Source organism: Gallus gallus, chromosome 5 (assembly GCF_016699485.2).
Source record: "Gallus gallus isolate bGalGal1 chromosome 5, bGalGal1.mat.broiler.GRCg7b, whole genome shotgun sequence".
Taxonomy (NCBI): Eukaryota; Metazoa; Chordata; class Aves; order Galliformes; family Phasianidae; genus Gallus; species Gallus gallus.
The window spans coordinates 11,269,886-11,289,820 of record NC_052536.1 but is presented as its reverse complement, the minus strand read 5'-3'; the positions used below and the strand labels follow the sequence as shown (position 1 = coordinate 11,289,820).

Genomic DNA, 19,935 nt, shown 5'->3' with positions numbered 1-19,935 from the left:
ACCTTTTTAATATGTTGTTTAAAAAAAATAATTGTATCGAGTACCTCTCCAGTCTTTCAAGCAATTGCTACTTTTTGAAGTGTAGCTACACCTCAGTTCCTCTATTGCATCCATTTTCATCTAGCATGGGTAAATGGTGTAACAGCTAGGAGGCCGGTTACTTTCAAGTAGTAAGGTCATTGTAAGTTCTGGAACACACAAATCTGATGCCTTATACTTACTTCTCTTGTTTAGTTTTGTTCCAGCAAAGTCCTAAGTACAATGTGGCACTCTGTGCCATACAATCCAAATGTGCCAGGTTTTTCAGAAGTTTGTTTATGGGCAGTAAAGTACAGGCACCAAATGCAAACAAACAGAACTGCATTTGGAAGGAAACCTTTTTGTCTCCTTCATGGTGTTGGCTGGCAAGTGAGGGTGAGTCCCAGCTATAGTCCAGTGACACATGTGAAGAAGTGATGGGGGCACCTGACAATGTTGAGGTGCCCTCTGTGGGGGTTTTCTCTGTGGTCCTTACCAGATTTTCCCATCCCTCCTCCATCCTGTGCCTCACGTTCCCTTCCTGTTTCCAAGTGTGATGCTTACAGGTGAAAGATTTTGTGTCTGTGAAGTTCACTTTAAATTCAGATTTCGTTTGTGCATTGTCAACTTAGATATTCCCATGTTTAAATGCTACTTAATGTTGTTCATCCGTTTAAAAACTGTATTGTTTCTACCACATTTTAAAATGTAAATGGCTTTTATATTTAAATTGAAATTTCAGCCCAAGAAGGCTTCTGCTGTGTTAGAGCTAGGAGCGGGAGACAAAAAGAAGGCTCTCTTCTGAATATTCCCACACATCCTTTCCCTCAAATACTACAGTCGTATTATCCCTTCATAAATCTTTAATCAAAGGATTTCAATACTTAATTACAAAAAAATGTAACCTCGCATCATTCCTCTGTCAGCCAGTATTTTCCTTGTTATGTGGATAAGCCAGGCATTAAGGTTACTAAGTGATTTTTTTGCAGAATGGCGTGGCGAGTCAGAGGCAGGCCCTGATTTATAAGCCTGCAATCTGCTGACTTGACACTAAGCTGGCAAATCAAATGGGAGCCCCTGAAATCCTGGTTGGGACTAAGAAAAACCCTTCTGAGATGAGAATTATTGGATGAATGTGTTAATGCTGGGATTATTGCCGCTAAGCAGGCACCAGATAAAAGGTGGGTGAATATATGAGATGGAGACCAAGGTGCTTTAGGGACACATGTATGAGGTGGCTGCAGTGCCCGCGTGTAGCAGGACATCTCGTGTGGCCTCATCCCACAGCCCACGTGGATTTTGATAGCAGTGGGTTTTGGAATTCCTGCTCCACACTCTTCTTAGAGACATAATACTTCTAATAGCTGTTTTTCAGGCCTGTTTGTAAAAGTCCAGCTGACGCCACGCATCGTTTGTGCTTGACTTGCCTTGTGTAGTTTAATCTGTACAGCAGGGAGAGGTATATAAATTCCTGCTGAGTGATGTACCCAGCAGCCTGCACATCTATAAGCCTAACGGATACAACATTTACTTCTGTGGGCAAACCTTGCTGTGTTTGTGTTGTCCTGGCAGTTTTATGGTACTTGAGGAATTGGTGCCTGAAGCAGTGGCCTGTGCTATCCGCATGTTCGTGTGAGCACAGCCACCAACTGGTGGTGGATTCCTGTGTTCAAGCCGGTGGGGAGCAGTCAGCCACTTGATTGATCTCTGCGTGATCATTAATTATCAGTGTTCCCAATGTGTTGAGCGCCAAGTCCTCGTTGCGTGTTTTCTGATTGCTGCTGCTGTTTGTTTTCCCCTGCTGTTTCATCTCCATTTGAAACGTTGATATCGTGTTGCAAAATAGAAGTGCCCTTTTTTTTTTATACCTCTACACGTGGTAGTAATGTGAAACATCCCAGTGCTGTTCAAACACCGTGAGAACAGTTGAGCGTTACGAAGCAGTAACAGAGCATCTCAGTGAGATCACAGTTGCTTTATATTTAAGGTGCATTAAAGATAGAAGAACAAGTTTCCATTCTTTTGAGTCAGGTGTTAAAAGTTATCTAAAGTCAGTGACGGAGTTTTGCACGGGTTTCCTCATGGCTGGGATATTGATCAGAAACTTGCAGCAAACCAAGTGAAATTGATCTGACCGTTTTGCAAAGCTGAGAGACAAAACATAAATAACGTGGGTGAATTAAATTACCCATTTTAATGTTCTCCAGTGGGGGCGGAACAGATAAGGCCGTGCATTTTACATCTGTTCCAGTTACTATTTTGCTAAGGGGAAGCGAGTCTTCACATGAGAGCACCGTACCCTTTTTGTGCTAAGAGCAGTGCAGGTAAATAACCCCGTGGTTATGTTTGACATTGGCCATGCTGCCCAGCCGCCAGGCTGCTCACGTGTCTTCCTGCTCCGTAATTGTCTTTCCCCTTCCTGAGGAAGGCATGCCCAGAATGAACTTTCATGTAACTCACCATTGTACTCGATATCAAAAGAAATGCTGCTTTTGATATTTCTTTGATTTAAACTGTAGTTAAATCCTGCAGGAGTGCAGGCAGATAATTTCATTTCTCTATTCAGTAGCTCAAGTAATGTTGCTTGAAATTCCGGCTCCGATCCTTCCCTCCTGCCTTCCCGTGGTTGAAAGGGTAGCGTGATGCGGTTCCTTATTAGCAGAGAAAAGCTCAGTGTGATTTCTCACACTCCCGTGAAGTGCAGAAATGCAGTCTGATGGTGCTTATAAAACAATCGTATGCGTCGTTGGTTTAACTGAGAATTTTAAAAGAATTGATTTGTCACTGAGCTCAAGGTCACGGCTCTCATGCATTTGCAAGGAAATCCTTGTCGCGGGCTGAAATCGCCTTCCACCTGCAGTCCCGCTCCTCGTTAGCCGATGGGAGGGATTTGCGGCATTGGCAATAAGTTGTGCTGCCTCCTGGGCGGCTGCCAGAGCCGGGCTGCTGCTGGAGGCGGCCGGTCGCTGCCTCCGCCTGCGCGGCACCGCGCTGCCAGCGGGAATGCGGTGCGGGGCTTCGCGTCAAGTCGGAAGCGCCGGGCTGCCCTTTCCTTGCCGAAACAGTTGCGTGTCGATGGCTCTGTAGTACGTGATGTCACGAGGGTGTTGGCTTTGAGGAATTTCACTACGGAGGCAGCAGTCTGATATGCGGGCAGAATTTTCAAGACCTTCGAATATGCTGTTGGTTTCTGTTTAGTTAGCTTGGAGCGAGCGTACGGATGGATACGTGCACGCGTTTTTTTTTCTGTAAGGAAATAACATGCGGAATATAGGAGCCATCTAAGTGGATACAATACCTGAAGGCAATGTCGAGTCAGTCTGGATTTTCGAACTCCGTGCCTCTCCCAGGATACCCATTCTACCAGGTGCCATGCAGGTATAGCGTGTTTTAAGTTTTATCTTCTCGTGCTCTGCTGTACGGAGCTGTGGGATGCTGCTTGTGTTAGCACATTGTTGTTTCCATTTGTTTGCAGGCTGAAAATGAATAAGTCAGAATTAAGGTGATGAATAACATAAATACCTTTTAAGTGCTTTGTGCCTGAATTTATGATTAGGTTTGCATTTATTTTAAGCAATGTTTTATTATTTTTAAATATACTAAGTGTTTTTAGAGTGTTTCTACCTGGGAGACTCAAGCTGTAACCTTGGAGATATATAAAGTGAGTTATGTATTCTGATTTTTCAGTCATTTACTAGGAATTGGGTATCTCCATTGCTGAGAATTGGGAATTATACATTTCTAGAAAGTATGAGTCATGTTAGGTACTTTCATGCAGAATAGTACAAAGTCAGTAAACAGAAGTGCTTAACTGTCATTATGCTTTCAGAACAGCAATTCACAAAAAATATGCATTGTGTGTTTGTAAAGGTGATAGGTGGTTGCGATAAAGCTTAATTGGATGGGCTTCTTATTGCTTTGGTTTTGATTCAGAAGTCCAATTTTATGAAAAATCCTTCCTTCCAGAAGTGCTGTTGAACAGTCTTGTGGAGCAGGTTAGATTCTACCCATGTAATTAGCTTTCCTGCTGTAGAAGGCTGTAATGTTGCCTAATAATCAGCGGGAATGCATTGCAATACTTTTTTGGCTGAGGTGTCAGATTTCTGGCACACCTTAATCAAGGAATGTGATCTCTCTTTATTGTGTCTAAATTCGAAGTCTCTGCCTCTCGTGCTGCAACAGTAACAGGGAAAAATCTGAGTTGGAACAGGAGTTCTCTGCTGTTACTCATCTTTCTGTAATGCGTTTAAAGAGAAGCATAAGGGAGTAAGTTAATAATTAACATGTTCATATCCAGAGACTGTACCTGGCAAACAGTCTTTGTGAACTGTGGAATGGTATGAACGTGGTATGGATTAGTTTTGTAAGGCTGCAGTGATATGGGAGTCTTTTGGGAATGGAAGGAGTGGGAGCTCTGCATATTGTTCACTTACCCACTTTCCTGTGTATTCCTTGAAATGAACTCCTGCACTTACTTCCTCATTTATCTGTCAGTAGTACTGCCAGGTTGTCTGGTCAAAGGTACCAGTAGAGTTTTATTGAAACCAGAGTTAGCCATTTAAGGTCAACTGCAATGGTTGCTTGCAGCAATTTTTTTTTAAATTTCTTTTTCTTTTGTCCATCTCTTCCCAAAAGTAATCTGTTAGCTGCTCAGCAAAGCGCTCAGAATGCTTGGACCCTACCGCTCAGCTCCTGGGGTTTCTCAGTTACCTTCTGGGTGGAATGAATGAAGGGCCTGGGAGTGCCTTCCAAGTCTTCGCCTCTCCGAAGAGAGAGGAACTGAAGTTACTGAACTTTCAGCTCCCTGTTGTTTATTGGCGTTTGGAGTTTTGAATCCTCTCCTTCCTGTTTCTCCCTTGGTTTATAAATAGTTACTCTGCATTTCAGTGAAGCTTTGTTCAATAATTCTCAGATAATTCGTGTGATATACAGCTTAGATAATGAAATCCAGTTTTAAAGATGTAGAATTGTGTAGATATTAATATATTTAATTGCTAAGTCATTCTTACTGTTTTAGTATAAAATTGGTATAAAACCAGATCCTTTACATAGCATGCAACCATGGATAACTTGACAGATCCAGTTATGTACAACTTTTTTTCTTGCAATCATTTTACAGCTTGACCTCACGTGCAGAACATTCCTTCAGAAACGTGGTATGTGGCCATTTCCAACCAGGAGAAGTCAACTTTGCAGACATAGGGTTGAATTAGGATTTTTATTCCAAGCTAGTAACTAGTTAGGCTCCAGTTAGTAAAGCTTTTCCAATGAAATAAAAAAGCACTGAGACCAGTGTTCATCATAAATAGCTTGTGATCTCTGTGGAGCAGGGAGGATTAGTATACATTATGCAAGTTCGTATTTTGGCACGTTAATCTAATATGGCTTGCATCTGGGATGGCATCAAGTCAGCAGTTCCAAGTCTTGAGTTGTGGAAAAGCTCTGTCTTCAGAAAACTGCCTTTTGCATAGGCAAGCTTTGGAAGTGACCAAGGATCAATCTGCCATACTGAGTCGCTCAGGGTAGCACTGTTGCTCACTTGCCTCTTACCTACAGAGTGCATCACTGAGCATCGCTGGCTTGGTGGCTGTTGTCTTGAGCCATATTATAACTTGCTTCTGATACCCATGGAGTGCAGAATTGGGAGTTCTTGGCAGCATTTCCATATTTGGAGAAAAGAACCAAAATAGTAGCGTGTATATTGAGTTTGATAGTTAAGCTTCCTTCGTGGCACAGCATAAGGGATCTGATCTAGACAGTAGTGGTAGAAAATACTCTGCGTGTTTGAAAAACACTTCAAGTAATTTATAATCTTTGTTTTTTATATGATTGGTACTTCATGTAGAGATGCAAAGAAAATATCACCATCTGTGAATTCTGTAGCTTAAGATAAGTAGCAGCAAGTGTAAAGTGAGTACTAGTGGCTGAGCTTTAACTAGTTAGCCACAGTGTGCCACTTAACACGTCAGCTCCCATCTCACACCAGCTGGAATGGCATCGGCCAGGTAGCTTGTATTTTCTGCAGCTGCTTGATGTTGTAATGCTAATTTTGTGTCATGTTTCAGATAGGACAAAGCTGACCTTATTCATAAGATAGTCTTTGAAAATATGCTTATAGTATTTTGATTTTCATATAGCTTAATCAGTAGAGATTAAGAACAAAGTTTTTCTTTCTGGCAGGACTTGCAAGACTACACTCATGTATTTATTTTTTGTCATGCCAGTTTTAACCTGGCATGACAAGAGGCCTTTTTTGTAAGAACCTTTTTTATTTCCCTTTGTTCTAAGCTGCTAGTGGTTCTCCTTGTTGGTAGCCTTATGAGTATTCCTTTAGCAAAGAGAAAAGGAAGAGATCTTGTGTTTGAGCCACATTTATGGAGGGTATCCACTGGGAAATTTTCACACTATTGCCATCTTAGAAAATTGTCATTATTTTCATATTTGCCTTAAAGAAAAACACATTCAAAAATATTTTGGAGTAGGAGAAAAGTGTGTTTTGAGTGAGAGCTGTATAGCTTTCCTCGTACAGAAAGGTGAGATAACCCAAGCCCCAACGTAGTTTCAGCTGTAGAGCAGTTGCTAATGTTTGTGTGAGGTTGCTGATGCTGGGCTGGTGGACTCTGATGCTCTTAATGAGGCTCCTCTTCAGGCAGAATCTTCCTGACACACTTGTCTAGAGGTCAGGGTACCTTTGTTCTACATATAGAATCATAGAAAGGCCTGGGTTGAAAAGGACGTCAAAGATCATCTAGTTTCAACCCCCCTGCTGTCAGCAGGGTCACCAACCACCAGACCAGGCTGCCCAGAGCCATGCAGTGTGGGGAGTTTATGGTTTTCAGTGTTACATTCTCAGTAACAGTTTTTAGAGCTTTATTACGTTTGGCATAGTCCTGTGGCTTAACCATATCCAAACCTTCTGCAGCCCTGTGGAATGCTGGAACTTCATCTTTGAGCAAAGGTGGTGGAAACCATATTCACAAGAATAGGGTGCTGCTCAGGTTGAGGTATAGAGTCATATTCAGTAATAGTGAGTAAATAAAGCAACTAGATATGTGGGGGAAAAGGAAAACTTACTCTGCGTCGTTGATTCAAAATGTAGCTTTGCAGATCCCAGCTGGTTGTAGCAATATGGTAAATAAGCTGTTGTAACTGAAACTAAGCAACAAACCATAGGCACTTAAGTGGAATGGGCAAGAGGTGTTGCAGCTGAAGCTGCTGCTTTTGTTTTGAAGAGGGAGCTGCTGTCCACTTCAAGTGTTGGTACTGAATTATAAAAGAATTCAATATAAAATTCCTTCAATATAAAATATTTTTTTTTCTTATTTTACATGGATATAATCAAGGTATGTTTGTCTGTGTTGCAAAGCTCTTGGGAGAAAGTCACTGCTTTTAAGGAAACAAAGCAGTTACTGAGCTTTCTTTGTAGCATGATCTGTCAAGTTTGGTGGAGCTAAAATCTCTGAGAAATAATGAAGTTAGTGAAACGGCAGTCAAGAATAAAGTGAAGGACAAAAATTACATTTAAATATTTGCTTGCTTGGTAGCATGAACCAAGCTCCTGGCTGACATTGAATGCAGTTGTTCTGAATATGCAGAAGCATGCATGTGTATGGCTGGGATGTAAAGTTGCATTTTCTTGGAATAACTCAATCAGTTGAGCAAAGCTTCCTGTGTATTTTGTTTGCTTTTCATTCAGAGTCGTTCCCTTTCCCTGTAGGAGGAAGAAGAGAAAGGGGAAGGCAAAGCCATTGACGAAATATATTCAGAAACATGGTATGCTAAATTCTAGCTGGCTTTAGAAGCTATTTCCCCATATAATTTGATTTTATATATGCCTATAGGATCTTTCTTACTGGAGAGAGGGAGACTGGCATCTGCTTTTTAAATGGGTAAAAGTTTCTTTTTTGGGATTTGGAAAGAACTGGCAAAGAAAACTGGTGCTGCTCATGCTAGCTATCTCATTTATGGCTAAAAAGGAATATATTGAATTCATAATGAGGGGATGATACAAAGAAGAAACTTTTATATATTTTATATTCTACAATATCTGAAATGTGGACAGGCTATTTTTATATTAAAATGGTTTAAATGTTATATAGTTGTTTTGCAGGCAAATATAGAGATTGCTTTTAAATCGACTCACACCAAAACAAAGAGAACCCTTCTCTTTTCCCCAAGGAGCCTCAAGATTAGAATGTCGGCAGCTACTTGGCCTTGATAGAATAAACAATGCATTAAGAAGCTTCACGTAATAAAAAGTAACTCATTAAGCAAGATTGAACTTGAAAAAAGAGTTTTGCTTGCAGGGAGTAAATCTTAAATGCAGGCTGCTCTCTGGGAAGATAAAATAATAGGAAAACTGTTAGAGAAGTTGTCGACTGCAAGATCACTACCTCTAAGTTCTGTTGAGAAGATCCAAGCACGAAACTGGGAGTGAGAGATGTCAGTTAAAGTGCAGACTGCAGCTCCTGTACGATTTTCCTCATGTGCTCCCTTTGGAAAGTAGTGCTAGGTAAGAATGCTTTTCTTACAGAATGTCATTGCTACAGAGGTCTCTTTTCTCTTGTTTATCTCTCACTCCCTCCTTTTTACCTCCGGTGTATTGTGTTCCCCTCTTTTAATCTCACCAAGGCTGTTGGCTTTCAATGGGAAGTGAAAAGCCTGAGTGCTGTGCAAGTGGTCATTAGGTTGGTGATCCAACGTGCCTACATTGTGATCTACAGGGCAAACTTTGAAACTGCAAAGGTGTCTATGCTATACCAGTGTTAAACTGAGCGCTTGCAAGACTGCTTGAAGTGCTGTGCTGCTGGTTTTTACCTCCGCTGAGGTACACTGGATATTGCCTTCTTTAGGCATGCCTGTCACTTCTGGCTTGCTTAACACGCGTTACCTTCTGTCTCCTCAAGTCCCTTTCCACATTCCAGGCATGGCTCGCGTTACACTTGGCAGTGAGGGTGCAATCAGATGAATGTGGTGGCAGATTGCAACAATTCATTATAACTCATTCTGTCAAAAAAAGAGGAACTCTGTGGAAAAATGTAAGCATTATAATGATGCTGTCTGTTAGCCTCCTTAAAAGGAGGCAAAGGTATAAATGGCATACGATGCAAAGTAGTAGCTCTGATGTGAACTACTTTCCAAATTAATTCTTACCGAAACTTTGAATGTTTCTTTCTGTTTATTTTGTCATATCTAGTATTTCAGGCTCTTGTGCACAGAAATGTAATTGCAGTTCTTGTTCTAATGACATTGATATTTGGCTGGCAGAACCAGTTGCAACAAGTTCTGTGTTACTTCTAGCAGCTATTTTCTATTATATCCTACATTATTTTTTCTTAAGAAAATGTCTAGAGATTTTGATGTAGTCTTTCATATTTTTGTTATTCTATGGATTTCTGAAAAGGCAGTTTGCTTATTTTTGAAAACTTCTGCCATGTGCATGTAAGTATATACTAACTTGCTGTCCTGAGTGATAATGGCTGCTCAGAATTCTGTTTGGTACTCCTTTCAGTTACCGCTTCTACCTCAGCGGTTGACTAGATGTACTTACAGAACAGAGTCAAAGAATTATTACAGTTCTTACCTCAGTAGTGTGCTTCCCCAGAGTTATGCTGTGAATGCTTCTCTTAGAGGTGAAACTGCCTGGGAACCTCTTACATCCCTTAGAACTCCTTGTGGGGATTTGTCTTCTGGTTGACTTGGTGTGTTAGGGCGCCCAGGTTACACAGCAATGAAGGACCATCCAACAGTGCTGCGAGTTGGTGCTTTTAGCGTGTTGTTTTTGAACTTCACTGTCGAAACTAACTTTGAGCCTGCTTTACACACTGAACCTTCCATTCTTTCCAGTGTAAATAAAGGAAACATTGGCTTGTAAAAGACAGAGAAGTCCTGGTTTATGAAGTACTTGGTGAAATAAAACCGTAGAATGTGGTTAAAATTTGGTTTGGAGGAAAAGAGCTGGAGCAATGATAGAAAATTTCTAAGGCATAAATTTGCAAGTTTCTTCTTTTTGCAAATTCAGACGTTCTTATTAAAGAAGAAATGAGGACATTGCAGTAGCTTAAAAAGTGTTGCTTCTAAAACAATTAACTATAGGAAAATTATAACCAATATAACGATTTGTGTTTAAATTTGGATGTGTCAGCTAAGATTTGAATCATAACAAATTGTTGAAATAGATAGTATCTATTCAAATAAAGTGTAGATTGTTTAGTCTCACTTTCTATGCTGTTGTTTTGACCAAGGTATGATTTATGATGTTGTGAATCCGGTTTCATGAGTTCTGAGATTCATTGGAAGGACATTTTTCCTGCAAGAAAAATCATGAATTTGAGCACTTAGTGAGTGCTTACATATTCTCTTTCTAGGTGTTTTTTTGTTGGTAGTGCTTTGTTTTTTTTTTTTTGTTTTGTTTTGTTTTGTTTGTTTTTTTGCAAAAACCAGTAGATGACCACTTCCTTGTTTGCTGAGGAAAGCCACCTTAAATTAAAGATGCTTATTTGAAATGGATGGTGAGTCCCGTTGACAGGCAGATGCCTCTGTGCACTGATCACAGGACTGCAATGCAGATAGTACAGATGCTGCTAATGTTTTTAAAATTTACCTCAGGTTTTCAGCTCGCTTAGTGGTTCCATTTATTCATAAATTTAGGTAACACCTAAGTGTTACTGAATATATGCCACCACAGTGAGACGACTGCAGTGGCTGAGTGCATGTCCTCGTGTGGGAGGGTGCCTGGGCAGTATGTAATTATGCTCCAAGTTGTTCCTGCTTCCCCAACACATCTCTCCAACATGACTGACTTCAGGTGGAAAACTGGAACCTTTTGTAAGAAATTAAGGTCTCATTTCCAAACATCGCTGTGCGTTGATCCTCCTCCCTTGCAAATTTGCAGGTGTTTTACTATTATGTTTTGCTTACAGTGTCATGGTTGATGTAAATTCTGTACTCCCCGAGTCTGCTGCTACCTCCTGTTGCCTTTTACTCTCCGAGTTCTAACTGTGCCCTCACTTTGCTGCCCCTTTCATTGCTGAAAACTTGTCTCTACCTTCTTGCTCTGCTGGGTGACCGTAGCTTCTCAGTGCTCTGTGGCATGTTTCCTCCCTCTCCTGTCCTTATTCCCATGTAAGTAAGCCACGTTTTCCCCCCTGCTTTAACTTCATCACTCTTTTGAGAAAATCCGTTTCTTGGCTCTTCTGTTAAATCTGCATCAAGTTCCAGCTTGTCTTACTTGCTTTAAGACATGTCATTAGTTCTGTCCCTACTCTGGTTTCTTGCCAGGTTACTCCCTCTGTTTAAGTCTGTTCAAATGTGGCTGTAGTAAAATGATTTGTTTTACATTTGCCTGCTGTTTGCTAGGTAAGACTTCTAGACTAGGAATACGCTGTGATTTACAGTACTTCTAGCTCTGTGTGTGTAAGAGTAATTGTTTCATTCATTACTGTTCTGAAAAGTTAATTGTCTTTTGTCTTTCTCAGCCAATTGTTTTTCCTGATTTCCTTTCTGTCCTCCTGCCCTCTTACAGAGTTTCACTTCATTTTCCTACAGCCTGTTTGTTCCGTTGCTTTGAAATAAGCCTGAAGGAAAATAAAAGACAATGTAAGAGCATTGCTCATAGTTGCAAAGTCTTTTAATTGTGCCTCTGTTTTCTGTTGGCAAGATGCAAGGAAAGGTGGGTTCCAGGTGATGTCAGAGATCCGGAAGCATTGTTCTCAAGAGTTTCTCTACTCAAAGTTGTTCACACTAATGAAAAGGACTTGTGTGTATAAGGATTAGAGAAATGAACGTATATTATCTTGCAGGACAACTGGATTTTAAAGTGATTTTTCAGGTGTGTCTGTTAGGTCCCTCTCTGCTTTAACTGTGGCTGTTTTGAGCTGCTGTGGGATGTCTGAAGAGTGCTAGTATTGCTTTTGGATGGGGAAAGATGCAATCCAGCTTTTGTTTGGTTTCTGACCACAGAAGAATGCACATGGAAAGATTACAAGAAGGTTTCTTTTCTCTCTTCATTGTGTTACTGTAGGTGGGTAAGAAACCTTGTAAAATGTAGAATATTCAATATGTGGCCTGTGTCAATTTGTAATCCTAAAATCTTCATTCTCAATTCAGAATTGTTCAAACTGCTGAAGAACTGCTCTGATCTGTTAATATCTACGAAGGGTTTTTAATGTTCCTTCACTGGCAGCATGCTTCTTTTTAATGGATTTATTGCTGATGTCTATCAGATTTGCCTTATTTTTATGTGCTGGAAACAAGACAAATCTGCAGTGGATTTGCCTAATGTAAACTTTTCTATTGCTATGCACCAGGGTCCATTATTTCGCTCAGTTGTGCTTTCTCTCTATATTATTTTTCTGCCCACTCTCCACCTGCTGGGTCATGATTTGCTGTATTTCAGATGCTAAAAGCTCCTGAAGACAAGCCCTTTCTTTTTAAGCACAAGCTGTTCTGAAAACCTCAGTTGCTGAAAGGTCATAATTTTCCAAGTTTTAAGCTGAAATTTTCCTGACAGCTAAGCTGTTGGGTGTTTGACTTCAGTGAGTTTGAGTAGTTTGCTTAGCAAGTTTCTTGTGAACCACTGCACAACGTAGTTAATCAATATGAATATATATTAAAATATTCTTGGTATGGACTCTTTCTAGTTGGAACTTAAATTTAGGTGGAGTATGGTTTCTCAAACCTCACAAACACAGTCCCATAATCTTGTTGTTTATATTATGCCTGTGAATTTTTGATGTTAGAAGCGTTACAGGTATGTAGTTAGTTGCAGCTTTTATTCTTTTCTACATCAATCCCAGGTGGGCCAGGAACTGCAATAAATATTTGAAGCAGTGGTGTTGCCTATTTAGTTCTGATAAGTGCTGCTATTTTTATTTCTTTAACCAAAGAATTATAGTCCCTCCACACAAATCCATTCTCTGCTCTGTTATTTTTAAACTATTGCCTCTTTACTCATTGTTGCTTCAGTTGTGCTTATCCACATGTTATTTTTTTTATTCCTGATGGTTTATTCAGCTTCTCAATTGCATCATGTAGAGCTTGTTAAGCCCAGCTTGAATGCTAGCCAGAACTCATCTGGTGAAGTCAGCATTATTAATCAAGTCCCCTGACTTGGAAGTGGATATCTGTAAGTGTTAGGATGCATCTCGGATCCAAACCGTTTTTATTTATAAAGTTCATAATATTTGAAATATTGGCAATTTAGCCCAGCTGGAGTCACCATGTATTGAGCAGGGCTTTGAGATTTCAAGTTTAGAAATGCAACTCGGATGGAAGAGAAAGCTTCCCTTTCATGGTAGCAGAAAGCAAAGCTACTCTAGAAAAAGAAACACGAGCCCACGTGGTGTGGATTGTCCCACATGAATCTGCAGAAATTGGACTTATGGAACATAAGAATGGGTATTATTACAATGTTAGTATACCAGTGCTCAACCTTCCCTTCAAAAATGAAAAAGGAAAGAACAATCCCTGGGACTGCTCTATGAAGATGTGATGCTGAGTTCCGCATGTGATGATGTGTGTCTTGGGAGCCAGAGGTACTCAGTCTTGGGGCCACTTCTGAGTTGAAAACATCACTGTCTGTTTCCAGATGACAGCTGTTGCTTCCCTTCTGCTCTTGATATATTCGGGATTTGGAGTTGCCATGGTAGAGCTCAGGTTCATCATTTGCACTTAATGTTATGCTCTTTTATTGGAAATTCTCATGGATGCTGAATCTGAGGAAATCTTCTTTGACAACTATAGGGCAAAGAGAGAAATAGGAAATGCCTTTAGGACCGAGGTGACTTTTCAGTCCCTGGGACAGACGTGCTGCATGGCCTTGCATTTCTATTACTATCACAAAACATTCCTTGGTCAGATGTTATTGGTAAATGTTGGTGTTTGCCTAAGGAAGTATTCTCTAATGAAAAGGTGTTGCCAAATAGAGAAAGCAGAAGCAATAGCATGAATAGCGTCTAAAGGTGAAATGGATATTTTTTTTCCTTGCATCCTGAACACCTCTGCCATCATTCTTCCCATCAAACTTGTTCATTTGTTTCTGTTCTTATGATTTAATAATTTGTTTTTTATTTAAATGCTTTTCATTTGAGTCTTACCTTTATTGTGCATTACGTAGTTGCATTTGTGCCATGCAATGTAAAAATGTCATTCAAAGGATGCATAGGCGTGTTTACTGCCGACAAGGATCTCTAAGTTAGGCTATCAGCAAGCGAATATACATGAAAATTCAATCTGACAGAAAATGTCTGTGTGATCACGGGGCAGTCATAAGGAGCTCTCTTCAAAATTTATTTTTTTCTTTGATTAGTAAAGAGCAAAGGATTTTTAACTATAGTTGTGAATGTATAGCTGAAAATATTTGTGTGTGCGAATGAGGACATTGGAGGGTGCGTTTGAATACACTTTGGAGGCAAATAATTCTGTGGTGTAAATAGTGTGGAACTCCTGTAGATGTGAGATGTGTTAAGCACACCTTAAAAATGTAGTGGTTTTTTTCTATTTAAAGAAATGATTATAATTTTAACTTGGAATTTACTTTTCCTACAATTAGAGCACATGCTGAAATTTTTCACCCTTTTAAATCTAATATTTGTGTTTTGTTCCTACTATGCTACTTGTCTTGTGTAACATGTACTGGTGGTTGTAAATTAGAATGTTCTTCTAAGATCTTTCAGGAAAAACAGATAATGCTTCAAAAAGCTCCCATACCCCTTGGGCTAGAAACCAGAAGTCTGGTTGATATTAATTTTACTGGTATTTGGAAGCTATTGTTTCTGAGATTTTACTCCTCCCTAATAGTAAAACCAGTGTTTGTCTTCCTGAAACAGAAGGAATTAAATGTTCTGTACGTAGCACAAATTGCAGCATTTACAGAATGTGATGAATTGCCAAACACAAGGCCTTTATAATTCAATAAGTAAAATCAGAAAATCAGAATCACTTTTACTGGATTGTTTTTTTTTTTTTTTTTTTAGTGTTATGAATGCATATTGATAGTTGACACTGGCTTCTATCACTTTGTAATTTTATCAAAAACTTCAAAATACAAAGACTGATGTAAGAGTGATGCAGAACACAAATATAATTGGCTATTGCTAGTAGATGAGTTCTGTTTCCTGGAAGAGAGGAAGGCTAAAGAGTAGAGTAAGAGAATCATTTTTCATATCCCATTTATGTATTATGTAGATAGTGTATGATTAAAGTAGAGGTGTAGGTGATGAAGATAGCCAGCAAAGTGTTTAGAGTGATTTAAGCTAATAAGTAGTTGGCAGGATGCAAGCTTACTCCTCTATTTCACATGTGACTTTCAGGAATGCTTCATTTTCAGTTAGTTAAAGGTATAGGAAGTTTTTCTGGAGCTAAGATCACCATTCTCTCACCTGATTTGGAATGCTAGTTAAGCCTTACATAGGAGTAAGTTCTAGTACCAACAAGAAAACACAGCTGAGAACTAGAAGTATGTATATGCATGTATCTTTTTACTTTTATTACCATTCTAAAGACTTCAAATAACTTTAAAACCACTATCACAATGTGAAATTTTCAACTTGGATTCCAGTCTTTTTGTATTGTGCTGCACTTCTTCAGTCTTACCTGTTGCTGAAGTGAAACCTGTCATCTTTGCATTAGGTGTTGCATAACAGCAATAACTTGTGCATCTGTGTATTTCTTCCTGATAATGCCAACCATCAGCTCTTAGTCAAACAGCAGATTCTGATGCTTTGTTGAAAGGCTTGGATTTCTCAAGTGATTCTGGTGACTTATATCACTATGTGCGTTTTTGGTAAGGATTGATTACATTAAAATATCGTACAAACACATATTCAAGCACTATTTTCTTCTATTATCTGTCTTTACCAAACATGCCTAGATTCAAGATGTTGATTTACACAATTCCATTAGTACTCTAGAATCATTTGTCCCTTCAAGGAAATTTCATTTAAGTTGATATTGGTGAGTCTACACCAATTGGAGTCTACAACTTCTGATCATTAACTTCCATAGCGTGATAGTTTAAACAAAGTAAATACGGGTTATTTACAGCATAGATTTGTTATTTACTTGTGGATTTTATTTTTAAAATTAATATATATAGAACATTTTGTATGTGTGATGGTTTAGGACATTCTTTCTGTAGAAGCTACAAAATTGTGTGAATAAGCTTGGATCGTGACTTGCCTTTGTTAAATGTGCGCTACAGAAAGGCAATCAGCACTCAGTATTGTTTGGTCATGATTTGGAACAGTATGCAAAAAGAAAGGCCTTTCACTCCCACTACCTTGTGCTAATAAGTAATTAAACACTTAACTCTACATAGAAGGACATTTTTTAGGGGGAAAAAAAAAGAATACACTTGTGTTTTCTGAGAGTAGTTGAGTTGACTTTGTCCTTCACTGTTGTATTGAGTACCTTAATGAATTCTTGATGGTGATAGAAATGATGCCCTTGATAAGAAATTTCAGGTGAGTAGGAATCCAATTAATAGAAATTAAAACTGGGACAAGATGGAATTTTTTTATTTCCAAGTACCATACCTAGCAGCATGTACTGTTATTTTTTTGTCTTTGTTCTTATTTTAATGATTTAGCAGTGGTTTAGATCACTTCCTTCCCGAAAAGTCTTGGGGATGCTACCTCTGTGCTGACTTGAGGTTTCTTGAAATGCTTTGGTCAAGCTTGTGGAGTATTTGTGGTGTCAGTGAAATTGTATGCTTAGTTCAGATTTTAGTTCTTCAAACACTCAGTTTTGTGTTCCCTCACAACATTAATTTCCCCATCATCTTTTTTAATTTAAAGAGACCACTAATTGTTTTATTAAAAAGGCAGTGTAATGCTGCCTTTTCATCGGTACAAACCTCTTACTGGTCAATAAATACTCTTTTTCTCTGTGTTGAAAGTATGGTTTTGTTCTCCTCATTAAGCTTGAAATATTTCAGTATTAATGATTTCCAAGTGTCCTCCTTCAATATTTGTTCTGGTACTTTTCCACTGGAAGGTTTTTCCAGATTGAATTCAGATGTCCTACTCAGGCCACCCTGTAATATCAGAATAAGTAACTTTTCTTTATTCCTCTGCACATCTGTTCTATTGCTTTGCTTTGCAGCTCATCACATTGCCGGTAGTCTGTGCTCGAAATGTTCATCTAGGCTTCAGGTCTTGGAAAATTTTACTCTGCTCTCATTCATTGGTCCTTACTCTTCCATGAGCTGGCTTTTTAAAATTGTATTTGGTTAAGCAAGGGAATAAAGCTGTTGTCTGTTCACAGATACTAATTGTTGATTAGGGTGGCGTATGGTACGTATGGTGGATGAATGTTAGAAGGGTGGTAATCTCTCCTTTGATCTAACCTAATGTGCTACAACTAGTGGCAAACGATGAGATGAACGAGCTGTACGCATTTGACATCTTGTTGGTGAAAAACATTTTTATGTGGTCATACTAAATACCTCCTGTAACTTGTGTACGTAGCAGTGTGGAGAATTACCACAGATTGTTCCTCTCTCTTGTTTCCTTGTGTGTTTTTGTCAGGGAACCTATTTTCTAATCTCAAAGTTTGTTTAAGAATTTATAAAGTCTAATATGTAATTGATTTCTTTCCAAAACAAAATGTAGAGTATTATTAAACAAACAAAAAATGCAGCAACAACCAAGCTGCAAAAAAAACCCCAAAACCCCAACCCAAGACCCAATCACTTACAAGAGCATTGTATTTACTTTTCCTCAAGACTGAGGTCTTGCGTGCTGTTGGGAGCAAGTGGAAAAGAGCAGGATGTTTGAGGGAAAACTATCGTTTTTGAAATCTTAAATTGGTATTTCTACTTTTTTAATGAGTAGAATTTTGCTTCACTTGAAGTGTCAGCAGGATGAATGGCAGTAATTAAGATTTCTATTGTTTTCTGTAGCCGAGCAAGAGGGGCTTGTTGTTGTCATGGGGACAGCTGAGTGGCAGCTTCCAAGTGAGTAATTGCTGCTGAGAGCTGTGGCATGAACATTTGCAACCTTTCAGAGAGGGTTTCAGGACAAAATGAAATTTATTTACCCAGCTTTCAAAACACCTGATCTTTTTGTATAAGTGTTTTTGTATAGCCTTTTTGTTTCACGTGGTTCTTCTTAATAACTGTGTGAAATATCATGTCTAGTTGCTTTTTCTTGGCTTGCCTTGATTGGAAGGACCAAATTCCTTGCAAGTGCAACCTGACATATGTGGTCAGAATATTCAGCACCCTACAGGCTCTGTGTATTGAATTTTTCTCCTGCACTATTTCATTTGTAGCATGGGTATGTACGCATTCTATATAAGGCACATGTTCTATGCCTGCCTGCATGGTCTGCATATACAACATTGCATTTACTGTATTTTGATGACTTGTTATTTGTTTCAGGTAGTAAGTTTTAATGGATTGTTTGTGAGGACAGTAGCATTGGAGTATGAAGACTTCATTGCATGTACAAAAGTTTTGTAAATTAATTTTCTTAAGATTCTTTTAGAAAAGTTACCTTAGGATTACGCTTGCTTTTCAAAGCCCATGAATTCCATTTCTGAATAGTGGAAGGTAGACATTTACTGAGTGAAGTTGTGTATTCTTGGTTTTGAAGTCTCCATAAGCATTTTTACCACTATAGGTCCATGATTTTAAGAATGACAAGGGAAGTAAAATTTACAAGTTATAAGGATGTGTGTAAGCTGTGCTTGGCATTAGGTAGTTGTGCTCTAATCAATGTGTTGGTCTCACCTTACCATATAGAATGGTAACCCACCTACGTGCGTCCTCATTGTCATCTACTTGACTTCAAATCTCAATTATTTTCTAAAGTTATGGGAGTTGTTTTGGGAAAAATATTTTAAATCTATCATTTGTTTCAAATTTATATAATGCAGTGACATCAGTTTAATTCAAAATCCCTTGAAATAAGAATTCCAAATGATCAGTACAGTGCATTAGCCTGTCTCCCTGGCGTTGTGGTCTTCTGAACAGTGGTAAATACAGATTAATTCATAGGAGCTTCTGGTATATCGGAATCAGTAGTTTAGACTTTCAAATGCTACTCTTGAGAGCTCTCAGCTATGCAAAGGCTGTTGTAGTCCTGGGTTGGAAAAGGTGCTGTTCTTTGGAACTTGTGGCTTCTGTCAGTGCAAATTTTTTCCTTTCCTGATGAAGTTAACATACTCTCTGTCAAATCATTTAAACCGTTCGGTGTTTTTTTTTTAATTTGTTTTAGAAGCTGCTTAGTATATGTGTTTTATTTTCTTCCTGGTAAATTTCTTCTTGTATCATGGACATAGTGCCTGTTAGAAGTTGTTTACATTAAGTGAGTTTTTAATGTGATGAGTAACTGAAATATGTGATATATACTGGTTCAGAAAACATAACGGGTGATTCTGGTTGTCTTGCCTTGAAGACAGTGAAGAAGAAAATGTATAAGAAGTTGTTTGTCATTTAAGGAACCATAAATGGAAGAAAAGATTTCAAAGCTAGACTCCTTTTAATATGGTGAATATTAGTATGTAAGAGTAGGTAGGTAGTATGAGGCACACCTGTTTTGTGATCCAGTCAGCAGGTGTTACCATCTTTGCTTGTCAGGTAAAATGACCCTATTTTCCATTGCATAGTGCCTATGGCCCCATGTCTTTACTTAGTCCTTGATAGCAAAACTATTTCTTGCCAGTTAAAATACCTATGAAATACATAACGGAGAAAAGCAGTTCAAGATAAGCTCGCATCTTGCAAGTTCCACCACATTGCTGTAATTCTTAATTTATGATGAGAAAGTTATCTTCAGGTGTTTGAGGGTGGTTAAGTAGCTTCCATGGGTACAGCTATAATAAATTGTATTTATGCTTTTTAGAAGTATTAGCTGTTAAAGTTTGTTTTTCATGGAAATTTCCTGGTTGAAATCCTGAGATGCTGTATTACAG

The 19,935-nt window shown here is 38.9% G+C and overlaps 1 protein-coding gene across 16 annotated transcripts in view; it reads left to right on the top strand.

Annotated features, from left to right (window-relative positions):
- PLEKHA7 (pleckstrin homology domain containing A7) overlaps positions 1 to 19,935 on the top strand; it is a 140,592-nt gene that overhangs the window by 40,807 nt on the left and 79,850 nt on the right. For 3 of the 16 annotated variants that reach the window (XM_040701362.2, XM_040701361.1, XM_015286638.3), the window contains exon 1: positions 2,953 to 3,396. The exons of 12 other annotated variants lie outside the window; for them this stretch is intronic. In XM_040701362.2, coding sequence (XP_040557296.1) covers positions 3,326 to 3,396 — 71 coding nt within the window. In that variant the 5' untranslated portion in view covers positions 2,953 to 3,325. Of the gene's footprint in view, positions 1 to 2,952; positions 3,397 to 8,324; positions 8,531 to 19,935 lie in introns of those variants that run through there. One more of the 16 variants, XM_046942006.1, reaches the window with a different exon arrangement.